At 32.3% G+C, this 19367-nt stretch overlaps 1 protein-coding gene and 1 pseudogene across 1 annotated transcript; one reads left to right on the top strand and one right to left on the bottom strand.

Moving 5' to 3' along the window:
* Positions 1-2374: 2374 nt before the first annotated feature.
* Positions 2375-8878, bottom strand: LOC142616457 (phenylacetaldehyde reductase-like). The gene is made up of 6 exons (XM_075789311.1): positions 8598-8878; positions 6489-6658; positions 5747-5938; positions 5192-5354; positions 4215-4401; positions 2375-2728 (listed from the first exon to the last, which is right to left on the bottom strand). Exons 1-6 carry the CDS (start codon positions 8713-8715, stop codon positions 2584-2586), a joined length of 975 nt encoding a protein of 324 aa, XP_075645426.1. The 5' UTR covers positions 8716-8878; the 3' UTR covers positions 2375-2583.
* A 2890-nt stretch (positions 8879-11768) lies between these two features.
* On the top strand, positions 11769-13052 carry LOC142615742 (putative F-box protein At5g55150; annotated as a pseudogene).
* Positions 13053-19367: the final 6315 nt, after the last annotated feature.

Below are 19367 nucleotides of genomic sequence, written 5' to 3'. Positions count from 1 at the left end.
AAGTTTTGCTTTTAGAGAAGCAATTGGAGTGAGTTTTTGGTGTGTTTGTTCTCCAAAATTAGTTTTAGAGAACTTATTGGAGATGCTCTTAACTATGATAAATTTATTTAGATCAATTTTACTGGACTGTAGCGCCTGTAATTTTTTTTCCTTTCTAAATTTTATTGAAAAAAAAACAGTTAAAGTTATATTCAATTCATAAAAGCTACTCCAAATTGATATAAGCTAATTAGGAGAATATCCAATAGCATCTATCTACCCTCCCTCTGCATTTGTTTTTAGAAATACTATATTTCACAACACTCTATTCGAAATAATACGTTTCCCAACATTTTCATTTAATAAATATTGAGTGATAGGTTGTTAAAGATTATTATTAATGAATAAAAAAGTAGTTTTGATAAGTTCAAATTAAAACCAATATAACTTAACGTCCATGATTTATTGTAAAAATATTGTCGGTTTAACACTTGTTTTTTTAAAATATTATAAACCAAAACCTTGTCCAATTAGCATCTATTATAACTTTTAAGTCATTTTATAAGACCCTCTTAAAAGTAAAATTAACTACAATAGCATTCACATTGAGAATTGCATATACCATATGTTGATAATATTTAGCATCAGTGCTTCAGAACTCCTCATTCCCTGATCTTGCAAAGACTTGCAGTTGCAAAAAAATTTGCAATTGTGCTACAGTGCCATCTTATTTTTATGATGGCACCGTAGTAATTTGTATACATTTTATATTGATTTTTTCCTAGTGATGGTGGGTGGGTATTATAAATTATTTTTTTATGAAGAGGAAAAGAGAGAAAGAGTTGGTGAAAGTTATATTTTAATGAATAGATGAGATAAAAAAGAAATGAGATGTTGAGTGTATTATAAAATAGTATGGTATAATTGATAAAGTAGTTTTTGAGATAGTAAAATAGAATAGTTCAAAGATTCCGAATGTGAATGCTCTGAGTGAGGAAAAAAGATAGTATGCATTTGGGGTGTTAGGTGTATATGTATCTGATACAAGGTAGTGAAATTCACTATAACTCTCTGATAAATTATTTTTCATTTTCCTTCCAAATCAAATAATTTCTCTCTTCTTCTCAAAAAAAAAAATAAAAATCTCTCTTTCAATTTTTCACCCTTCTCACATAACTAGTTCTTTCTGGTAGATCAGCTCAGGATCACTTTCAATACCTCAATTACTATATTGCCAATTAAGACACTATCAAGGGTTATAGGGTGCTTAAAAGATGACCTTGCGCATAGAAATAGAGAGTGTTGCACAATTTATTCTTACCATGTTAGCTCAATTGTAGCCATTTAGCTGCATAGTATTACCATGGTGTGATTACTTCAATCAATTGAGCTGTTGGAAGATGGACTCAATAATTGTAGGAAGATGGCTGGAATTACCAAATAAGAAGGACCCAAAAATTCTTTTTATGACAAAATTTGGCTATAAACTCGATTGTAGCCTAAAACTAGAACTCTACTTAATATTTTTTTTATTGTATGACCATTAGATTATATTTTATTATTATATTCTTCAAGCTTGCAAACTTTTTAAAAAATCAAAGATTAATAGCTATGTCTTGAATCAAATGTTTAAATTTCATATTTTTATAGTTTAAAATTATGCATAAAAAATATGCTTATGCCTTATGGGTCAAAATAGTAAATAAATCCAATTGACACGAAATCTGATATGTGTGTTAAAAACATTAAGATCATTTAATCCAACTGTTAGATTTTCAAAATTTAGTGGACTTGTAGACTTAAGCTACAAGTTTGCTGCCAAACTTTGTCCAAATAGCAACCATCAGAATATGCTTGTCATTAGCTAAGTTCTAGCACTCTGTGTTTGCCATCACAAAGATTCATAAGGGCTGTGTATCTTCTTAAAGTGCATAATGAGTAATAAGGAACTGGGGGAAAGAATGGTAAAGAGAAAAAGCATAATGAAGCATTGAAAATTTGAAACAGATTTTTTTAAACCTATAACTAAAAACCAAGAATATAGAAAGCAATCCCTCCTTGGCAACATTTTCAAGGTTATAGCATTTGATTTGTGAGTAAGGGGTATTTGGTAATGACTTTCTACTTGTGAGATCCACAAACATACCAAGCCATATGATCATCTCTCTTAAAATGGATTTTCTTAGTATCTGGTTCAATTGCATATAATATCCATACGGGAACATTTCCTTCAAAATGTTTTTGCAAATTAATCTCCCACTTACGTAAAAATGTACATTCCCAGAGGTCAGAAGTGTGAATTGGCAGATTGTTCATTAACAAAATAAGCTAGTTATTGAGACATCTTCATATATCTAGATTCCAGAAAAAAAAAGTTCAGTTCAAATTTTCAATCTGTACAAAAGACTTGAATTCTAACTTCAAGAGAAGTTGATTTACATATTGTGCCAGCTAACATAGTTTCCAAAATAATATATAAATATTAATATTATGGAACATTCAATATGGGAAAATAAAGTTCAAGACAAGGAAACTGAGTGTTAAGAGTTAAGATAACATTTATTTGCATATACTTATATCACTTTCTTTAAGACAATGCATAATTCAGAAACTGAGTAAGCCCTTCTCCTTTAAGCTTTCAATCATGTCCTTGAGACTTACCTCCAAAGGAATGAAGTTAATACCCAAGCTTCTTGCTTTCTCCTGGGATACCTTGAATGTTGGCACAGAAGGCTTGTCATCTTCGGGTCTGCCATGAAAAAGACACAATTTACTATTCTTCAAACTTTGTGATGTATAGAAAAATTTGATGCATGAAGCGGATAATGGAACACATTGTCATCATCAAGAGAGGCAAATTTGTAAACAATTTTTTTTTTCTCTATACGGACAGTTGAATCATAATCGTGATTCATGACCCCTTTGAGAACATTAGACATTACTACTAACAAAAAAAAAGAACATTAGACATTATTGAAAAACATCGTTCTATATGAATGTCCTTGCATATACTCCCAAAAATTGCAAGTGTACAAACGATTTTATGATAACTTGTGTCATTCACTTTTTCTGCAACACAGTTGCAACATACACAAATTAAAAAGATATCCGACAATCTCAAGCATTCTATTCAAAAACATATTGTCGGATTACATTACAGAAGAAAATATTCACCAGAATGCTACTCTTACAGACCATGTACCATTGAATGACAGGTTTGCAGTGCCTTAAAATAAATTTCAGGCTTTAGACATCAAAGCTGGCAGCTGCAAACCAATTGAATCCCAAGAGGGGGGAACTACTTCAGGTTTCTGTTTCTGGGTCAAAACATCTTAGAAACTACGTTACATCACAAGTTACAGAAACCATTCAAAGAAGCAAATATTATGCTCTCACTGACCTCATAGCTCCTGGAAATCATATCATAATCCTAGTGACATTACCAAATTGATAAATCTAATTAGAGCCTCATGTCATATCTTAGGTAGGCTCAGTTACAAGAATACCTTCTCACCACACAGCACCATCCACGGTAAATAGTAGTTGAACCATGGGCTAATCTACTCATTGTGGCCTTCCTCTGCCCTTGGGTCAATATTCATCACTAGTTTTCTATGTACAATCCCAAACTGTGTTGTCTTTCTTCAGCTTTCCTCAGACAGCTTAAAGTTATTTCACAGATTTTTGCTTCAACCATTCTAAACCTCAATGGAAATATGGCCAACTCCTGTAGTTTTCATTCTCCAGCATCAACAGAAACTTTGTATATATAGTGCTTAATCTATGAGACATGTTGTAATATCCAGTTTTATACTTAAAAGTCCCTGGTACAATTCTCTTCTAACAAATTAATGAAGAAGTTCTAAGTTCTAAGTTCTAACTATTCCTAATAACATGCGGCTACCACGATCAAAGTACCCATGCTACTTTTCCCTGTAATGAGTCATAATTATTATCATATAAACTAAAAAAAAAAACTTCAATGTAACCGGGGTATTTGACAGCTAAAGAATGTTGGAGGGAAATTGAAAAAGACCTAGAAAAATTCTTGGGCATGGCTTCTTTCTAATCTGTTGCCTGATGGGAACAGCTCATCAGATACAAAGAGAACCAGCAAATCAAAAACAAGCAACATAACCTCGCAGGGAACGGTAAAACATGCAAACTGAACCTAGTTGCCTCTGTCTACAGCACCAAAGAGGAACATTCCATACCACATAAGCAACATAACTCACTTTTGGGTTAGGAACAAAGCAGGGAAAAGTTCACGCAATATCTTGAGAGTCTCAGAATGGGGTGTAACTCTTCCAACTAAACAATATCGGCCACTAGCAGATGGAGTCTCAAATGCTTGAATATGTGCATTTGCAACGTCTCTAATATCAACAAATCTATAATTTCCATCATAAGAAGCGTACGATCCTGCACCCAGAAAACAATACAGGAAATTATTGAAGAATTATGTGGAATGATTGAAGCTAAAAAGAGAGGATGTGCAGGGGGGAGAAAAGTAGGTGCATCTGCTAATATGCAGAAGTTAAGTTGGTTAATCTCAGATTATACAATTTAAATATCTGCTAAAAAGCACATTGTTGAGCACTGTATTTTGAGACAAGTTATTTCTATCCACGGAATATAGGATAATCCTGATCTATGTATTTCAGGCGGGGCTCTTTGCAGGTCAAAAATGGTTGAATTCAGGTGCATTCTCAAAAAATCAGGTGTGATTTCACCTTATTTTTTTTCTTTATAATTGATTTACATTCCATATTATTAGAACTAGATTTCAGTAATGAATAGGGGAAAAAATGGTAGCATAAGGTATCCCGAGAAATAAACCTTTTATCATAACAAAATATCAGGAACTTATACCTATCAAAAAAATCAGGAACTCACGAACATTTGCCTAGCTCGACTATTGATACAGTTATTGTTCATTCAAACAACCAAACCAGAAAGTTAGAATATTAGATCCAAGGTTCCTAATGTTAGAGAAAATTTTCCAGCACTTACAATTTATAGCCCTATATCAATACTTATTATGCTTAGAACATATGCTACCTTATTAGATAAGGCAGTTCAAACACCAAAAGAACCTAATTCTGCACTTTTTGTTGTCTTTCTGAGATCGTGCAAAACAGATACTTGAACATTTAAATGTCATGTAGTAGAATAGAAAATACACAATATCCTTATGGTTTGCAAAGAGTACCATTTATGAGATTCAGAATTGTGTCCACACTGAATGTAGTAGTTGACTGTAAGAGAGGACCAATAACAAGCCCTGGATTCATTGTTATCATGTCAATCCCATTCTCTTTAGCAAATTTCCAAGCAGCCTCCTCAGCCAAGGTTTTTGAGAGCATATACCAAAGCTGAAACCAAAAAAAAAAAAAAGAACTTTAAATGAGAGAGATTCTTCCAGGGTTAAGTTCAGGACCAAAAACAATGCATTATCTATTATATTCTATTTAAAAAGTTGTTTAATATTATCATGAGAATGTGAATCTATCCAACTTCACTGCAATGACTAACTGTATCATGTAGATCTTTTTAAAATATATCTAAAACAGTGAAGATCCTAAAAGAATTCTACCATATCCGCAATATGAATGAAGGACTACAAGAATGATTTTTGTCAGCTAGTAGTATTCATACATATGAACAAACATCCAATTTAATTGATTAAATTAAAGTATAAGAGTTGCTATACAGGATAAACATAACAAGGGATACTAAGAATTCAGGGAGTAGAACCTATGCACACCTTTGATTCCTCACAAGTAACTGGATCAGAAAACCAAGTTTCATCCAAAATCACATCAGGGGTAAGAGGTTTTCTGCTGCACATGATTGCAGCAATTGAAGACGTTACAATAACTCTCTTGATAGAAGAAAATTTTGAACATGATTTAAGAACATTAAGTGTTCCCTTCACTGCTGGATCAATCAACTCTGCCTGAAACATGGGAAAAAGGGGAAAATTAAGCAATCAAAACTAATCCCATTTAACTTTTCAAACAGTTTTGGTTGCCAACACCTTGGAATGAGAATTTTGTAAGAATAAAATCATTGTGACCTTTGCCTCTACACACTATCTATCAACACTAGGAGAGTAAACCATACCATATAACTTTTCTTTTTTGGAGCTTTTTTATTTAGCACACTGCTCAGTATTAAGGCTTGGCAATTCTTCTCTCCAAAGTCAACTCTAGTTGCTCAATTTGGCTTTCACTTTTTACCCCCAAACTCTATTTGCTTCAATAAAATCAACATCACAACCTTTGAAATGTTGGCCAAGGCACGTGCACAAAGTAAGAATCACAGATTACTAAATCAAGTAATCATGCATGTTACTCTAAGTTTTTGTAAATTGATTAAAGCAACATGGAGCACCAACCGGACAAAAAGAAGCAAGAATGTGAATATCACCATATTAACAGCAAAATTGGAACAATATATTAACTGACTGAGTTTGCCTCAAGGAAAAAAAATGGTATAAGATGAACCTGTGGGTCACTGGCTGCAAGAAAAACAGGTGACGCTGTATGAAATACACCTACACATTCATCAACTACAGAATCAAAAGATCCTTCTTCCAGTAAATTTGCCTTGAACAACTTAAGTCTCTCCTTTGCTCCATCAAGCGCAAGTAAGTGGTCTGTTTTCTTTGGATCATCTATGGAATATACAAACATAACTAGTGAATTATGAAAGTTTAACAACAACACTTTCAAGTAATATACATATACACACATTGATTTTTTTTTTCCTTCAACATCCAAAATGGTTAATCAAGATGAAGCATACCCTTAGAATGAGAGTTCACACTATCTTTATCTTTTTATGTGAACTCGTGGAAAAATGATTTCTTAGTAAACATATTGTAACATACATGAAAAGAACTATAAAAAAAATGCCTTACTGATTTACTTATTAGGAAAAGCAACACTGCTACTTGTCACCAATCAAGCATTATTATTTTTTCACCAGACACTTATTTGTTGGTCTATGTATAACACAGAAGCCTTTTTCATGCATTTAACAAGTGGAATATGCACACTCTAAGTCCTGGAATGCTGACATGAATGCTGGCCCCAAAAATTCACAATTAGACAGCTATATGGTGATGGGAAACAACTATTGTCTGGCATATTATCTTTCAGTGCATTCTTATATGACAAGGTTGTAAGAACTAAAGAAATGACAAATAAAATATTTTAAGTGTTGCAACTTGCAACGTCTCAAGCCATTTGATGACATCTACCAGTGTTGGCTGGTATTAGGCCTTCAATCCACAAACAATGGTATTGTTGCAATGTACATGAAGTTGAATCTAAATTTGGGTCCTCAGATAGATGTAGTTGTGATGTGCCAGTAGGGGCTGACTTTGGTTTAGGTCCTTTAGGACACCACCAAAAGAAGGCATCTGAAGGGTTTCTTCGGTTTTTTATTTTATTTTATTTTTTATTTTTAATTTTTTTAAGTATGTAATCACAGATATAACATAATAGGAATTTCTTCCTGTGGTGCACAAAGTATTGCTTTTTACTTGGGAATCAAACATCCATCAAAGAAAAAAAATCTAAAAGTTGGCTCTTTTGCTTAGGCATTTTTACTTTTTCTAGAAAGCTACTATAATAGATATTTAGGGGCTGTTTGGATCATTTTTTTTGTCACTCAATTTCCATCACTCATCACTCATCACTGAAAATACCCTACCCTACCCGTTTGGCACCATCACTCACTTGTCATCACTCAATATTTTTCACACTGTTTGTTATAAAGTGAAAGTAATGATAGGGTCAAGCAAAAAAGTAAGTAATGACAGGTAATTATATGTGTTTGAAACAATGGTAACTGTTGCTTAAAATTCTAAATGATGATTGCCAAAACATTCAAAGATACGTTATAATAACCCTGCCCAAGTGGTAAAGTGAAAACTTGGTGCTTTTAATGGGATTTAGTAAAAGTTTTGCTTTTCAAGCTTTTCCTTCCTATTTGTACTTCAAATCTTTTTGCATTTTGGTTTCAAGAAACTACTTTTTTATTGCAGTCAAACCAATATTTTTGTCTTACTTTAACATCATAAAATACTTATTTAGAACAAAAATTGAATCAGAACCTCATGGATGGCCTGAAAACCACTAGACCAATCCCTTGGTTAACCCTTGACACTGAACTTCTCAGAAACCCCTTTTTTTTTTTTTTATACAAATGGAAAATAATATCCCTGATACTCTCTCCTTCCCCAAACCCCAATTTTCAAGAAACTATCATTTAAAGTACTGTTTTCAAAATAAAAGTTACCAATTTTCAAAACTATCCCATGAATTTAAACTCAAAGGAAGGAAATAAGTGAATTTTATAGATTACTTATGAAATTGGTATCTATTAGCTTAATAAAAGGGACAATATTTTATTTTGCTAAAAAAGACAACAATTTGACACATCCAAAGATGGATTAAAACTTGGTGATTTTCCCATCAATGAAAAAGTTGAACCAAACCCAGAATTTAAAGGATGCCAAACCAGTGTATGATGCAACTGAAAACTGAAAGAAACCAAATTTGAGTGAGAAAGAGAAAGAGAGAGAGAGTGTGTGTGTGTATACTGACTTGGGTCACGAACAGTGGCTTTGACAGTGTATCCACGTTCGAGCAAGAGCTTGACCAACCATGAAGCTATGTAACCTGAGGCTCCAGTTACACACACCACCTTCTCTGTTCCACTCATTATCTCCCTCTTCCCGTGTGCGTTTGTGTGGTAGTTATGTATGTGAACTTAGTGATCAGATTCAGAGGCTGTCGTTTACTGTCTACCATATCTTGGGAGACATTAGCGTAAATAACATGCTACCTGGTAGTTGTGGTTGATGTTGTTTTTGTTTGTTTGTTTTGTTTTGTTTTTTGGACGACCCAGTACCTACTATTTAAGCTCAATTATAGAGGAATTGGATCACACTAACCTAAGACAGAGCTAAGTCTAGTATAGGCCTTTTCAGGGAATAAAAAAAAAAGAGTTATTATACTATTAACTAATGTGTTTTTTGTTTTTTTTATTATAATTTTTTTATAAATGTAAATAAATGTAATACATAATATTTATAATTTTATGTGTTATTTCAATGTTTTTTTATATTGATGTTCATATTTAAAACGTGAAATGAGGTAATTTCAATTAACTCAACTGGTATTATTTTAGATAGTTAAATAAGAAATTTATGGTTCAATTCTTATCTACACTAAAAACTGATTGGTATCTTGGTCCGATGATAAATAGCACAATCATTAGAAAGTCACAGGTTGAAACTTCATAAATAAATGAATAAGTGAAATGAGTGATGTATAATAATGGTGTACACTAAGGGATGTGAGAATCAATAACTAAATTTATACAATCCCCTAAAATCTTTTTAGACATTTCTTTTCATGACTTATTAAGGTGTTAAGTTGTGATTGGTAGATAAAAAATTGATAATTACTTACTTCTGTATTATATTCATTAATACATATGATTTATTAAATTAATAAACATGATAAGGTATAAGTCATCGTTTTAAAATTTAAAATAACAAAGCCTTTTTTTTGTTGGATAAACTATAATTATATAATGTTTAACGAAATAAATAAATACTTCAAAATTAAGAATTTACATGAACCCAGAAACTTTGTCAAATGAGTACCTTCTATTGTTTTAAACAGAAACTTTGAGCCTAAGCCATGACCATCCCCCTTGGTGCAGTTGGAGTAGGCCCAAACTTTGCACAAGTCCGACTCAATGAGATCTGTTTCGAGACTGTTGGTCCAACCCAAGTCCACAACATTGGGCAGCCCAAAAGCTAATTTAGAAGTGACAATTGCGTATTACAAATCTGGGCCCAGTATCACTATTGAGCCCCCACAGTCATTAGGCCACCTTGTTTTAATCCTAACAAAGTAAGGAATCTTCTTTTTTTATTTTAATGACAACAAGTAGGAATCCTTTTATAAATGCAGTCCTACTGTCCTAGAATAAAACAAGTGTGAGAAAATAATTTTTTAAAAAAAATTTGAGAAAACTTCTCCTAAGGCCCAGCCAACTTCTTTTCATTAATTCATTTCCCAAAATTTAAAATTTAAAGTACCAAGCATTGTTGGGACACACACTCAAATCATATTTTCCTAATGAAATAAACATTTAATTGACTTACCTAATAACAAATCCTATTTCTTTTATATTTTAACATTTCAATTTGCAACAATGTTAAACCCTAATAAAAAATTAATTCTTATACATTTTTAATATCTAACTAAACAACTTTTTTATACTCGTTAGAGTTTAAAAAACGAAAAGTTCACCTAAAAAATTATATTGCAAATATACATATGTGAAAGTTATTAATTTTATATATAATATATTTGTAAATTATAACCTATTCTAGTATCAAAATATTAATGTTTATATTTGTGTATGTGCATTTATGCATGTGTATGATAGTTTATGTTGACTCGTGATATTAGTATCAAAATTTGGCCCTCCAAACAAAAAATCCTAGCTCTCTCTCTCTCATGAAATATATGAAAAAAATTAGAATTTTCTTACATTAAGCTTTGGGTTTGGGCCATTCCACTTGATGCAGCTGGATTAGGCCCAACATTTTATAAGTCCAACTTAATTAGATCTTCTTCAATCGATTTCTTTCATAAAAATAAAAAATAAAAATTTAAAGGCTCGGCTTTGACAGTTCCATTTTATTGAAAGAAATAGCCTAATACATAGGCCCATACCCTTGACAATGAAAAAAAATCCGACCCAAATTAGGAATTCTTGTTTTTCAGTTTTCCTTCTATATTTCTATATTCCAAGTCAGACCAGAATTTGAACACTCAATATCTATAAAATATAAAACGCAAGTTTCCTTTCTCCAAGTCCTCTTACACTTTAACATGGATATGTCTCTGTCCCTAGCATTCAAACATGTTTTATTTCATAGAAACCAAACATTCTTGATTTTGGTTAGTGGGAACAATATTATTTGAATTATTTTATCAGAGTTCTATGCAAGTTCTATTCTTTGAATGATTTTGTTGTTTGAATAGTCCTGTCTGAGCAGTCCAGAATGTTACTTCTAATCTAAGTGTTTAAAGTAATGACCTTTCTCAATTGTGATCTTAATTCAATTATGATTGCATGAACTTGTACAAGTTCTATTCTTTGAATGATTTTGTTGTTTGAATAGTCCTGTCGGAGCAGTCTAGAATGTTACTTCTAATCTAAGTGTTTAAAGTAATGACCTTTCTTAATTGCGATCTTAATTCAATTATGATTGCATGAACTTGTACAAATTCTATTCTTTGAATGATTTTGTTGTTTGAATGGTCCTACCATCTAGTTTCCTACTATTAAAAAAAAAGTCTCTTGCTTTAATAATTGAGAGCAGTCCCTCCAACCAGAATGTTCTAATCTAACTGTTACTTTTGATTTGGAGAAACTAAAATCAAAGTAATGACCTTTCTTAATTGTGATCTTAATACAATTATGATTACATGAACTTGTACAGATTGTAGACTAATAACAATTAAATTTCTTGCACTAGTATACTTTGATTCTTGGAAATCCGTCTTCATATACATTCATGTTCGATTCATATTAAGAACATTACATGTGTAATATTACTTTAAAACCATTATCCTTAACTTTTTTATGTTTTGAAGTTATTTCGGATTACATAAGTATCATGTCAATTCTTAACTTTTGTTTTGTTTATAATTGTTTTGCAGTATTCCAAGATAAACCAATATATTCAGATGTCAAAGTGGGCTGATATTCCATGTGATGTCTTCTTTCGAATGGTGAATCGACTATTTTATGATGATATCATCATTTCAGGTGCTGTATGCAAGTCATGGCACTCACTCCTAAATTCACCGGAGAAATTCCCATACCTCCTAGTTGTCCTTGGCTTATGCTTGCTGAGCAGAACGAACAAAGCGACAACAACAATAACGAGCAAAATGAGAGATGTAGCTTCTTCAAATTACGAGATACTAAAGTTTATGATCTCAAGCTGCCGCAGGTTGCTGGAACAAGATGCTTTGGAACATCTTTTGGATGGTTGCTCACTATAGGAACTGATTTGCGAATTAACCTCTTGCATCCGTTGTCTAAACATATATTATGTCTTCCATCCCAAGCTAGTAGTATCACTTCGAACTCACGCCTAAAGAGCTTTGTGGAATGTTTCTTAAGAAGGCTGTTTTGTCAAAGAGTCCTTGGAACTATGGCTGCAACTGCAATTGTGATTGCATTCTCATGGTAATCTATGGTGAACATCAGCAATTGGCCTTCACTTGACCAGGATATAAAGCAAACTTGGATGGATATAAAAAGTTCTCAAAGGAGCTTTGCTGACATTGCATTTTACAAAGGTAAATTTTATGCTGTAGATCATCATGGTGGATTTGCTGTTTGTCACATTGATGATAACAAAAAGCCAAGGGCTAAAGTTGTTCTGCCTTCTTCAGAAAGTATCAATTCGTATATCCAAATGCATATCCGAAAGTATCTTGTTGAATCATTAGGAGACCTTTTGTTGATTATATGCTTTCGATAAGGTCATTTTTATTCTAAGGTAAATGAGTCCTCTGAGTCCGACTACAGTGAAAATGAATCCAGTGATGAAGACTCTGAAGATGATGTTGAAGATTAGGAGTCCCTATGGATGAATCTGATAATGAAGGCTTCGATAAAAATGTAAACCTCTACGTGACAACTGGGTTCACAATTAAAAGATTAAAAAGACGTACTCAAGAGGGAAGTAAATTTAATACAAATGGGTGAAGGTTGATAGCTTGGGTGATCAAGCTTTGTTTGTGGGTGACAATTCATCATTGTCATTGATTGCATCGAGCCTCAATGGAATCAAACCTAATTATTTCTTTTTTACAGATGATGATTTACCCCTTTTGCATTGTACACATAATGGTGGAGGGTTTGACATGGGCATGTTTAGCATGGAAAGTGCCACAATTAAGCCACTTTACTCAGGCCAATCCCTTTCCTTCTTTTGTTCCCCACTTTGGTATATCTGAAGTGCATCAAATAAGCTAGCGAATGTATGCAAAACTATTTGTCTTAAGACGTGCTTGTGTAGTTTGAAGCGAAGTTATGCTACAATAAAGGCCCAGCCTCAGTTTCTCGATCTTTATTTTTTTTTCTATTTTATTGAATTGCACTCTTCATTTTAATTGCTACAATCTATAGGTTCTCTTCATTCTTATGTTTTTAATGAATTTTTTTCATTGCACCAATAGATGGAGAATAGGGTAATTCAATTTGAGTTCTTTCTAATATTGATGCAAAAGGCATTAGTTATCATTCTAATTATTCAAATAAAAAATGGTTTTTTATTGGATTACTTCTTGCTGGGTTTAGTATAAATTTGAACAAAATTTGGATTGTCCTACCAGAACACAAGACTACTGGATCAGGATGGTATACTGCAGTGCCTGTATATTAATAGTCCTTCAGCAAAATAAATTGAGAACAGAAAAATTATCCTCTCTCTCACTCTTCAATGACCCAAGTTTTGCCTCCAACAAAGTACTCTTACACACGGGTTAGTTTCTGTCACCAGCAAAATTCTTTTCTTTTCCTCAGCTTAATTATTTTCTTAGAAATTAACTAAACATGGTTGTTCTGGTTAGTGGATATCTTCATATACAAAAACTTGCTTTGGTGTTTTGTGTCTTTGGTACAATACTTTGTTTGTTTTCATGTTTACCTCAGCACACTTCCTGTGCGCTTTTGCTCTTTGTAGTTGATTATTTTCATTCAATGAAAATAAGCATTGCTCTGTGTGCTTTACTATATTCTTGTTCTTATGTATTTTAATTTATTGTCGGCAGACATTCTTTTTTGAAAAGCATTTATGCATAGCATTTTTTCTTTGTTATTCATTTTCAAAATATTGTATATTATTGTAATAGAAGTTTTTTTTTTTTTTCATTGTAAATTTTGGCTACAAGAAGAGGGGAAGGGGAAATTTGAATAATTATTTCTGCTTCTTGAGATGTGGTTCTCTGCTGGTTGTACTTTCCATGCACCATAGTTTTAGATGCTGTTTCCTTAGTCACTGCCTGTGTGCTTTGCTTCCTTTGTATGATTTATTCACCTTTTCTATGAAGTTTTATTACTTATAACAAAAATTCACATCTATCCAAGTGAAAGTGTCCATCTCCAATAAATTTTCTCTCTTGCAAATTTCACCAAGCACTAGTGGATTATTCAAATCAACGTGCCTATGCAAGCCTTCCATATCCAAAAGAACACTCTTGGGACTTGCATATTATTCTGTTGAATGGTTTCTTTAATATGTATTGAAGTACTCACTCCTATATCATCCATCATCAAAGCAGACATCATAATTTGCTAGAGAATCCCAATCTATAGAAAAAACTCTTTCAAATTTCTCATCCTTCAACCCAACTGCACACACCAATTTGATCCTTCAATTAGCCTCTTGCCTCATGTTCTATGGGCCTGGTATCATGGAAGAGATTTTATTTATATGGAGTCTCACCAGTTTTCATCGCTGAAGAGCTTCAGTAGCTTACAACAAATCTTAAATCATATAAAATATCTCAACCATCTCTGCCTGCCAATCTTGAGTTCCTCTACCCCACAACCTCTACCACGATCAACCATAGCTTAAAGTTGCAACCTCTTACTGAAATTTGAAATTTCTCTAGCTACACGACCTCTATTTGATGCGATGAGGATAAATTAGATCAGTGAACTATAAAAAAGGGGTTTAAGAAGAAATTTCAACAACAAACAAGATTAATTAAAAAAACTAATAGCGTGTTTGGTAATAAATTTTTAGTAAGGTTGATTAAGTATTATAGAAATACGTGTGAGTGAAAAAATATTACGAAAATACGAGTACTATTGTTTAAATAACAAAAACTGTTATTCCCTAAATTACACAAAAATTTTAAAAATTAAGACACTATTTTTATCTCATTTTTAATAATTATTACACTAAATAAATAAATAAAAATCTCATTGTAGGTACAAATATTTTGACATACCCATATGTAAAGTGTTCAAGGAGTTGGAAACACAACTTCTAAAACTTGGAAGAGAAATAGATTTGCTGCCATCTACAACGGTATTTATAAGCCGTGTCGGTGTTCGAGTACTAGGAATCTAGGATATCTAAATGAAAAACAAGGATTCGTAACTTGAGTCGGATTATTAAGCAAGGTTTGGGCCTAATACTGGTCTATATTTATATAAGACAAAACTGTCAAAGTTTACTTAATGGAACTCTTCAACAAGGACCCTTCAAATTGCCATGACCCACGGTACACATTTTTACTGTATTACTTCAAAATTTTAAGGTTTAATTTTAATTTTAATTTATTTAATTTTTTTTCACTTAGGAGGCAAAGGTAAGGTAAGAGCATTTGCATTAGTTCATCCAAAAATTCATTTATATTTTAGTATAAAATCTACTTTTTCTATTTTACATTTTAACTTTTCAAAACATCTCACATCAAATTATATATTTAACATTACATGTTATTAAAATATCAAAAAAAAATTAATTATTTTTCTTTTTACACACATAAAAACTACCATTTACACTCTTTCTTCATTCTCAAGATATGTAAAGAAAGAATAAAAAACTAAATAACAAAATACATATTGCCAATGTAAATTTATATGGTCACTGTAGCAACTATGTATTTTTACCATAGTTTTAAAAACCAAACTGTATTGATAAGTCCGATCGGTTGAGCCAAAAACCAGCCACTAATCCAGTCTGGAAAAAACTCCAAAACCGATCAAGAACCAAGTTGAACTAAGAACCAGAGGCAAAAACAATTTTGCCCTGGTCTGATTTTTAAAACCATAATTTTTACATATATGGGTGAATTTTGAGCTTAGTTAACTAATTGTAGTCATTTTTCTATTATACACGTATTAATTTAAGTGCTCTAATAAAGTTAGTGTTTCATACAGCCCAGTGATATTCAAAGAGGTTCTCCCTATGGGGCTGCCCAACTTTTTGGATTTGAGAAAGCATTTTAAAGCAGATCTAATCAAGTTGGACTTGTGCAACTTTGGGCCTAATACAGTAGCACCAAGAGGACTGGGCTAGACCTCATGTAAGACAATTATGATCTGATCATATATTATCCCTATTTGTTGGTCAAGCTTAATTAGATAGACTATTTTTTTTTTGTGAAGGTGACAGGTTTTGAGAAAATGTTACCGTTTTTTTTGACAGGAGGAGGAGAGAAAATGTTACCGTTAGAATAAGAATATTTGAAAATATGGCTGTTAGGAACAAATAATAAAGAAAGAATAAAATAAGAATTAAGAAATAATATTTAAATGAAGTGGTAAAAAAATAGAACATCTGATAAATGAGATGTTGTAAAATGATGTGCTAAAATAATAAAGTAGATTTTTGGTGTGTCAAAATGACATTTTTTTTTTTTGAGATAGTTGATGAGAGTGCTCTAATAAAGGTTAGTCATTGCAGCAAGTCTATATTCTCTCCTTATTAGAAGTTATTACTTTTTTTTTTTTTGATAGGAAGAAGTTATTACTTTAGTTAAAAAAATTTGGGTAAATTTAACAATATCTCTATAGTTTATTGTAGTTTCAAATTAATCATTAAAAAGAGTTTCAATTAAAACCATTCACTTTTTAAATCATCCAATTTGAGCATATAAAGTTAGGTACCAATAATTACCAAGCCAAAATTTCAATCACACATAAGATAAGATATTAAGAACATAAAAATTTAAGGGGAAATCCTTCCTCCTTGAAGACAAAACCATGGATCAAATTCCCACAACATCCTCTCACAGTTTATATCCAACTAAAGATCCACACCAAATACAAAAGAAAACCTCAAATATATCTTCACTTGTCTACGTCTCACAGCTATAGAAATTTCCCCTATTTTCTTTGCTCTCATATACAATGGTATATACAATGGTGTGCTGAAATATACAATGGTATATAAATGGACTGCTGGTATATGGAATGATGGTGTCAATGCCTGCAAAAGAAAAAGAGAGAAAAAAAAAATTATATTAAAATTCCTAAAAATAGAAATAATACAAAAAATATTTATAAAAATGCAATGCATAGAAATGAAAGTTACACAAAAAATTGTAGACCAAGTCCACAAAGCTGTTAGGTGATCCACCTTCCTATTCCCAACTTAAAGTTTTTGGATGTCTATGCTATGCCTCTACCTTAACCAGATATAGATCCAACTTTGATCCAAATTTCTTCTTTACTTTACTACTAGTTATTCTGACTTCTCTACATATAGGTCCTATCTATACGGTACTAAGCATTTTACGCCCGGGCCAGGCAGGAGGAGGTGGGCTGAAATGAAATAAGAATGAAGAATGGGTTGCAAGATATGCAAGATGTTTAGGCATAACATCCAGTGCCATGGCAGAATTATGGGTTCTAAAGGATGGGCCCATTCTAGCAACCCAACTTAGGATTAACTCTTTATGTGTGAAACTAGATGCTGAGCTTATTGTTTAATTGCTTACCAATAATTCTATGATGGAGTCTTTGCTCAATGACTGCAAGATCCTATTGAGGAAATTCCACTAATCGACAGTCCAACACATCTTGAGGGAGGCGAACTAGTGTGGTGATGAACTGGCTAAGTTAGGAGCCACCCAAGCTTTTGACTATGATAATTTTGATAGCCCATCGCCTGTGAACCTTCTAAATGCAAATGGCTATCTTTTTGTGTCCCATTCCTCACCTCCAATAGCAATCACCATTTGGCTTCATGAAAATTATCCTTACATAGCTCCTATAGTTTTTGTGACACCAAACCACATGTCCAAAATTCATCCAAACCATCCATTTATGGACCCTTTTGGTGCCACCAAATCTGCATACCTCCTAGTCCTAACCTGGCAACATCCAAGGTGCAACGCCATCGAAGCAGAGCAGAGTGGAGCGGAGCGAAATGAACGACGAGTGAGAGTGAGAGTGAGGGTGAGAGAGAGAACTAAAATTTTGTAGAAGAGCAAGTGCGGTTAAGTAAGAGTGGCGTGTGTACGATGTTTATATTTTCAAAACATTTTCCTAGTAAAGTTTAGGTAAATTGCAAAACTAACCCTAGGTTTCTTAAGATTTCATTTTAGTCCTCTAATTTTACTTTTGTTCATTTCAGTTATCTAACTTTTAAGTTTATTCAATTAAGGTTTTTTTGTGGTTAATTCTTCAATTCTATAATTTATTCTTCAAATTTTTTAAATTAAAAAAATATATATTCAATTAATGATTAATAAATATTTTCCAGTTTTTTTTATAATTTTTTTTTAAAACAAAAGTTAACAAAAATGACTTAATTGAACTGAAATGAACAAAAACAAAATTAGATGACTGAAATGAAATATGAAAAAAATTAGAGAGTTAATTTTGCATTTTAGCCTAAATTTTAATTAAAATAACATAAAATAATTTATGAAGTGGATTTAAATTAGAACTAATAATAACTTTAACCCTAAGATTTAGGGTAATAGTGTCATAAAAATGTTGTGGAAGAAAAATCAGCATTACTTTTCCTTAAATAATTGTGCATTTTAGACAGTTCTAAAATATTTACTAGTATCACTTTTCCTTAAATAATTTGAGTGGAGCTTTTATAAAATTTGCATAATCTATTTGTAATCTTTTTTTCTTTTTTCTTTTATGAGATACTAATTTTTTTTATTTTTTATTTTTTATAAAGTTCCTTGAACCACTAGTTTTTCTTTAGGGGGTCAATTCATTAATTTGGAGACTAAACTCTTAAAAATATTTGACAAAGAAAAATATATAATTTGATAGGACCAACGAACCTTCTTGCCCAAACGAATCCATTAGACACCTTCGTCTATCTTGCCACGTCATGGACAAAGAAACCATTAAATGAAGGATTCAAGTACCTCGAGTAGTTACAAAACCAGCTGTCAGACCGTTGGAGGCTCATCAAGACCTAATTACTGAGCCCAGAGGCGTTACAAAAAGGCACTAAAGCCATAATAAAACCCACAATGGTTAGAAGCAATGAAGCCATATATAAACACTCCTCAAAATCGAATAAGGTACACATTTTCTCTAATATACAAATACATCGTAGCTCTGATATCCTAAACTCTAATACTTTTTTAAAGCTTCTATACGCTGACTTTATCATTAGAGACTTTGTAGCAAGCACCACACCAGTGACCATCGAAGGAGGGCTCTTACGACAATATCAGGCACAAGGACGAGATTGCTAACTCATCTGAACAAACCTACTTGACTGACGATTACGACATCATCGTAATTTATTAAAGATTAGTCTTTATATTGCTCCATACCTG

The sequence above is a fragment of the Castanea sativa genome, chromosome 11 (assembly GCF_040712315.1).
Source record: "Castanea sativa cultivar Marrone di Chiusa Pesio chromosome 11, ASM4071231v1".
Taxonomy (NCBI): domain Eukaryota; kingdom Viridiplantae; phylum Streptophyta; class Magnoliopsida; order Fagales; family Fagaceae; genus Castanea; species Castanea sativa.
Note: the sequence above shows the minus strand (reverse complement) of the source record. Positions and strands in the feature narration are given on the sequence as shown.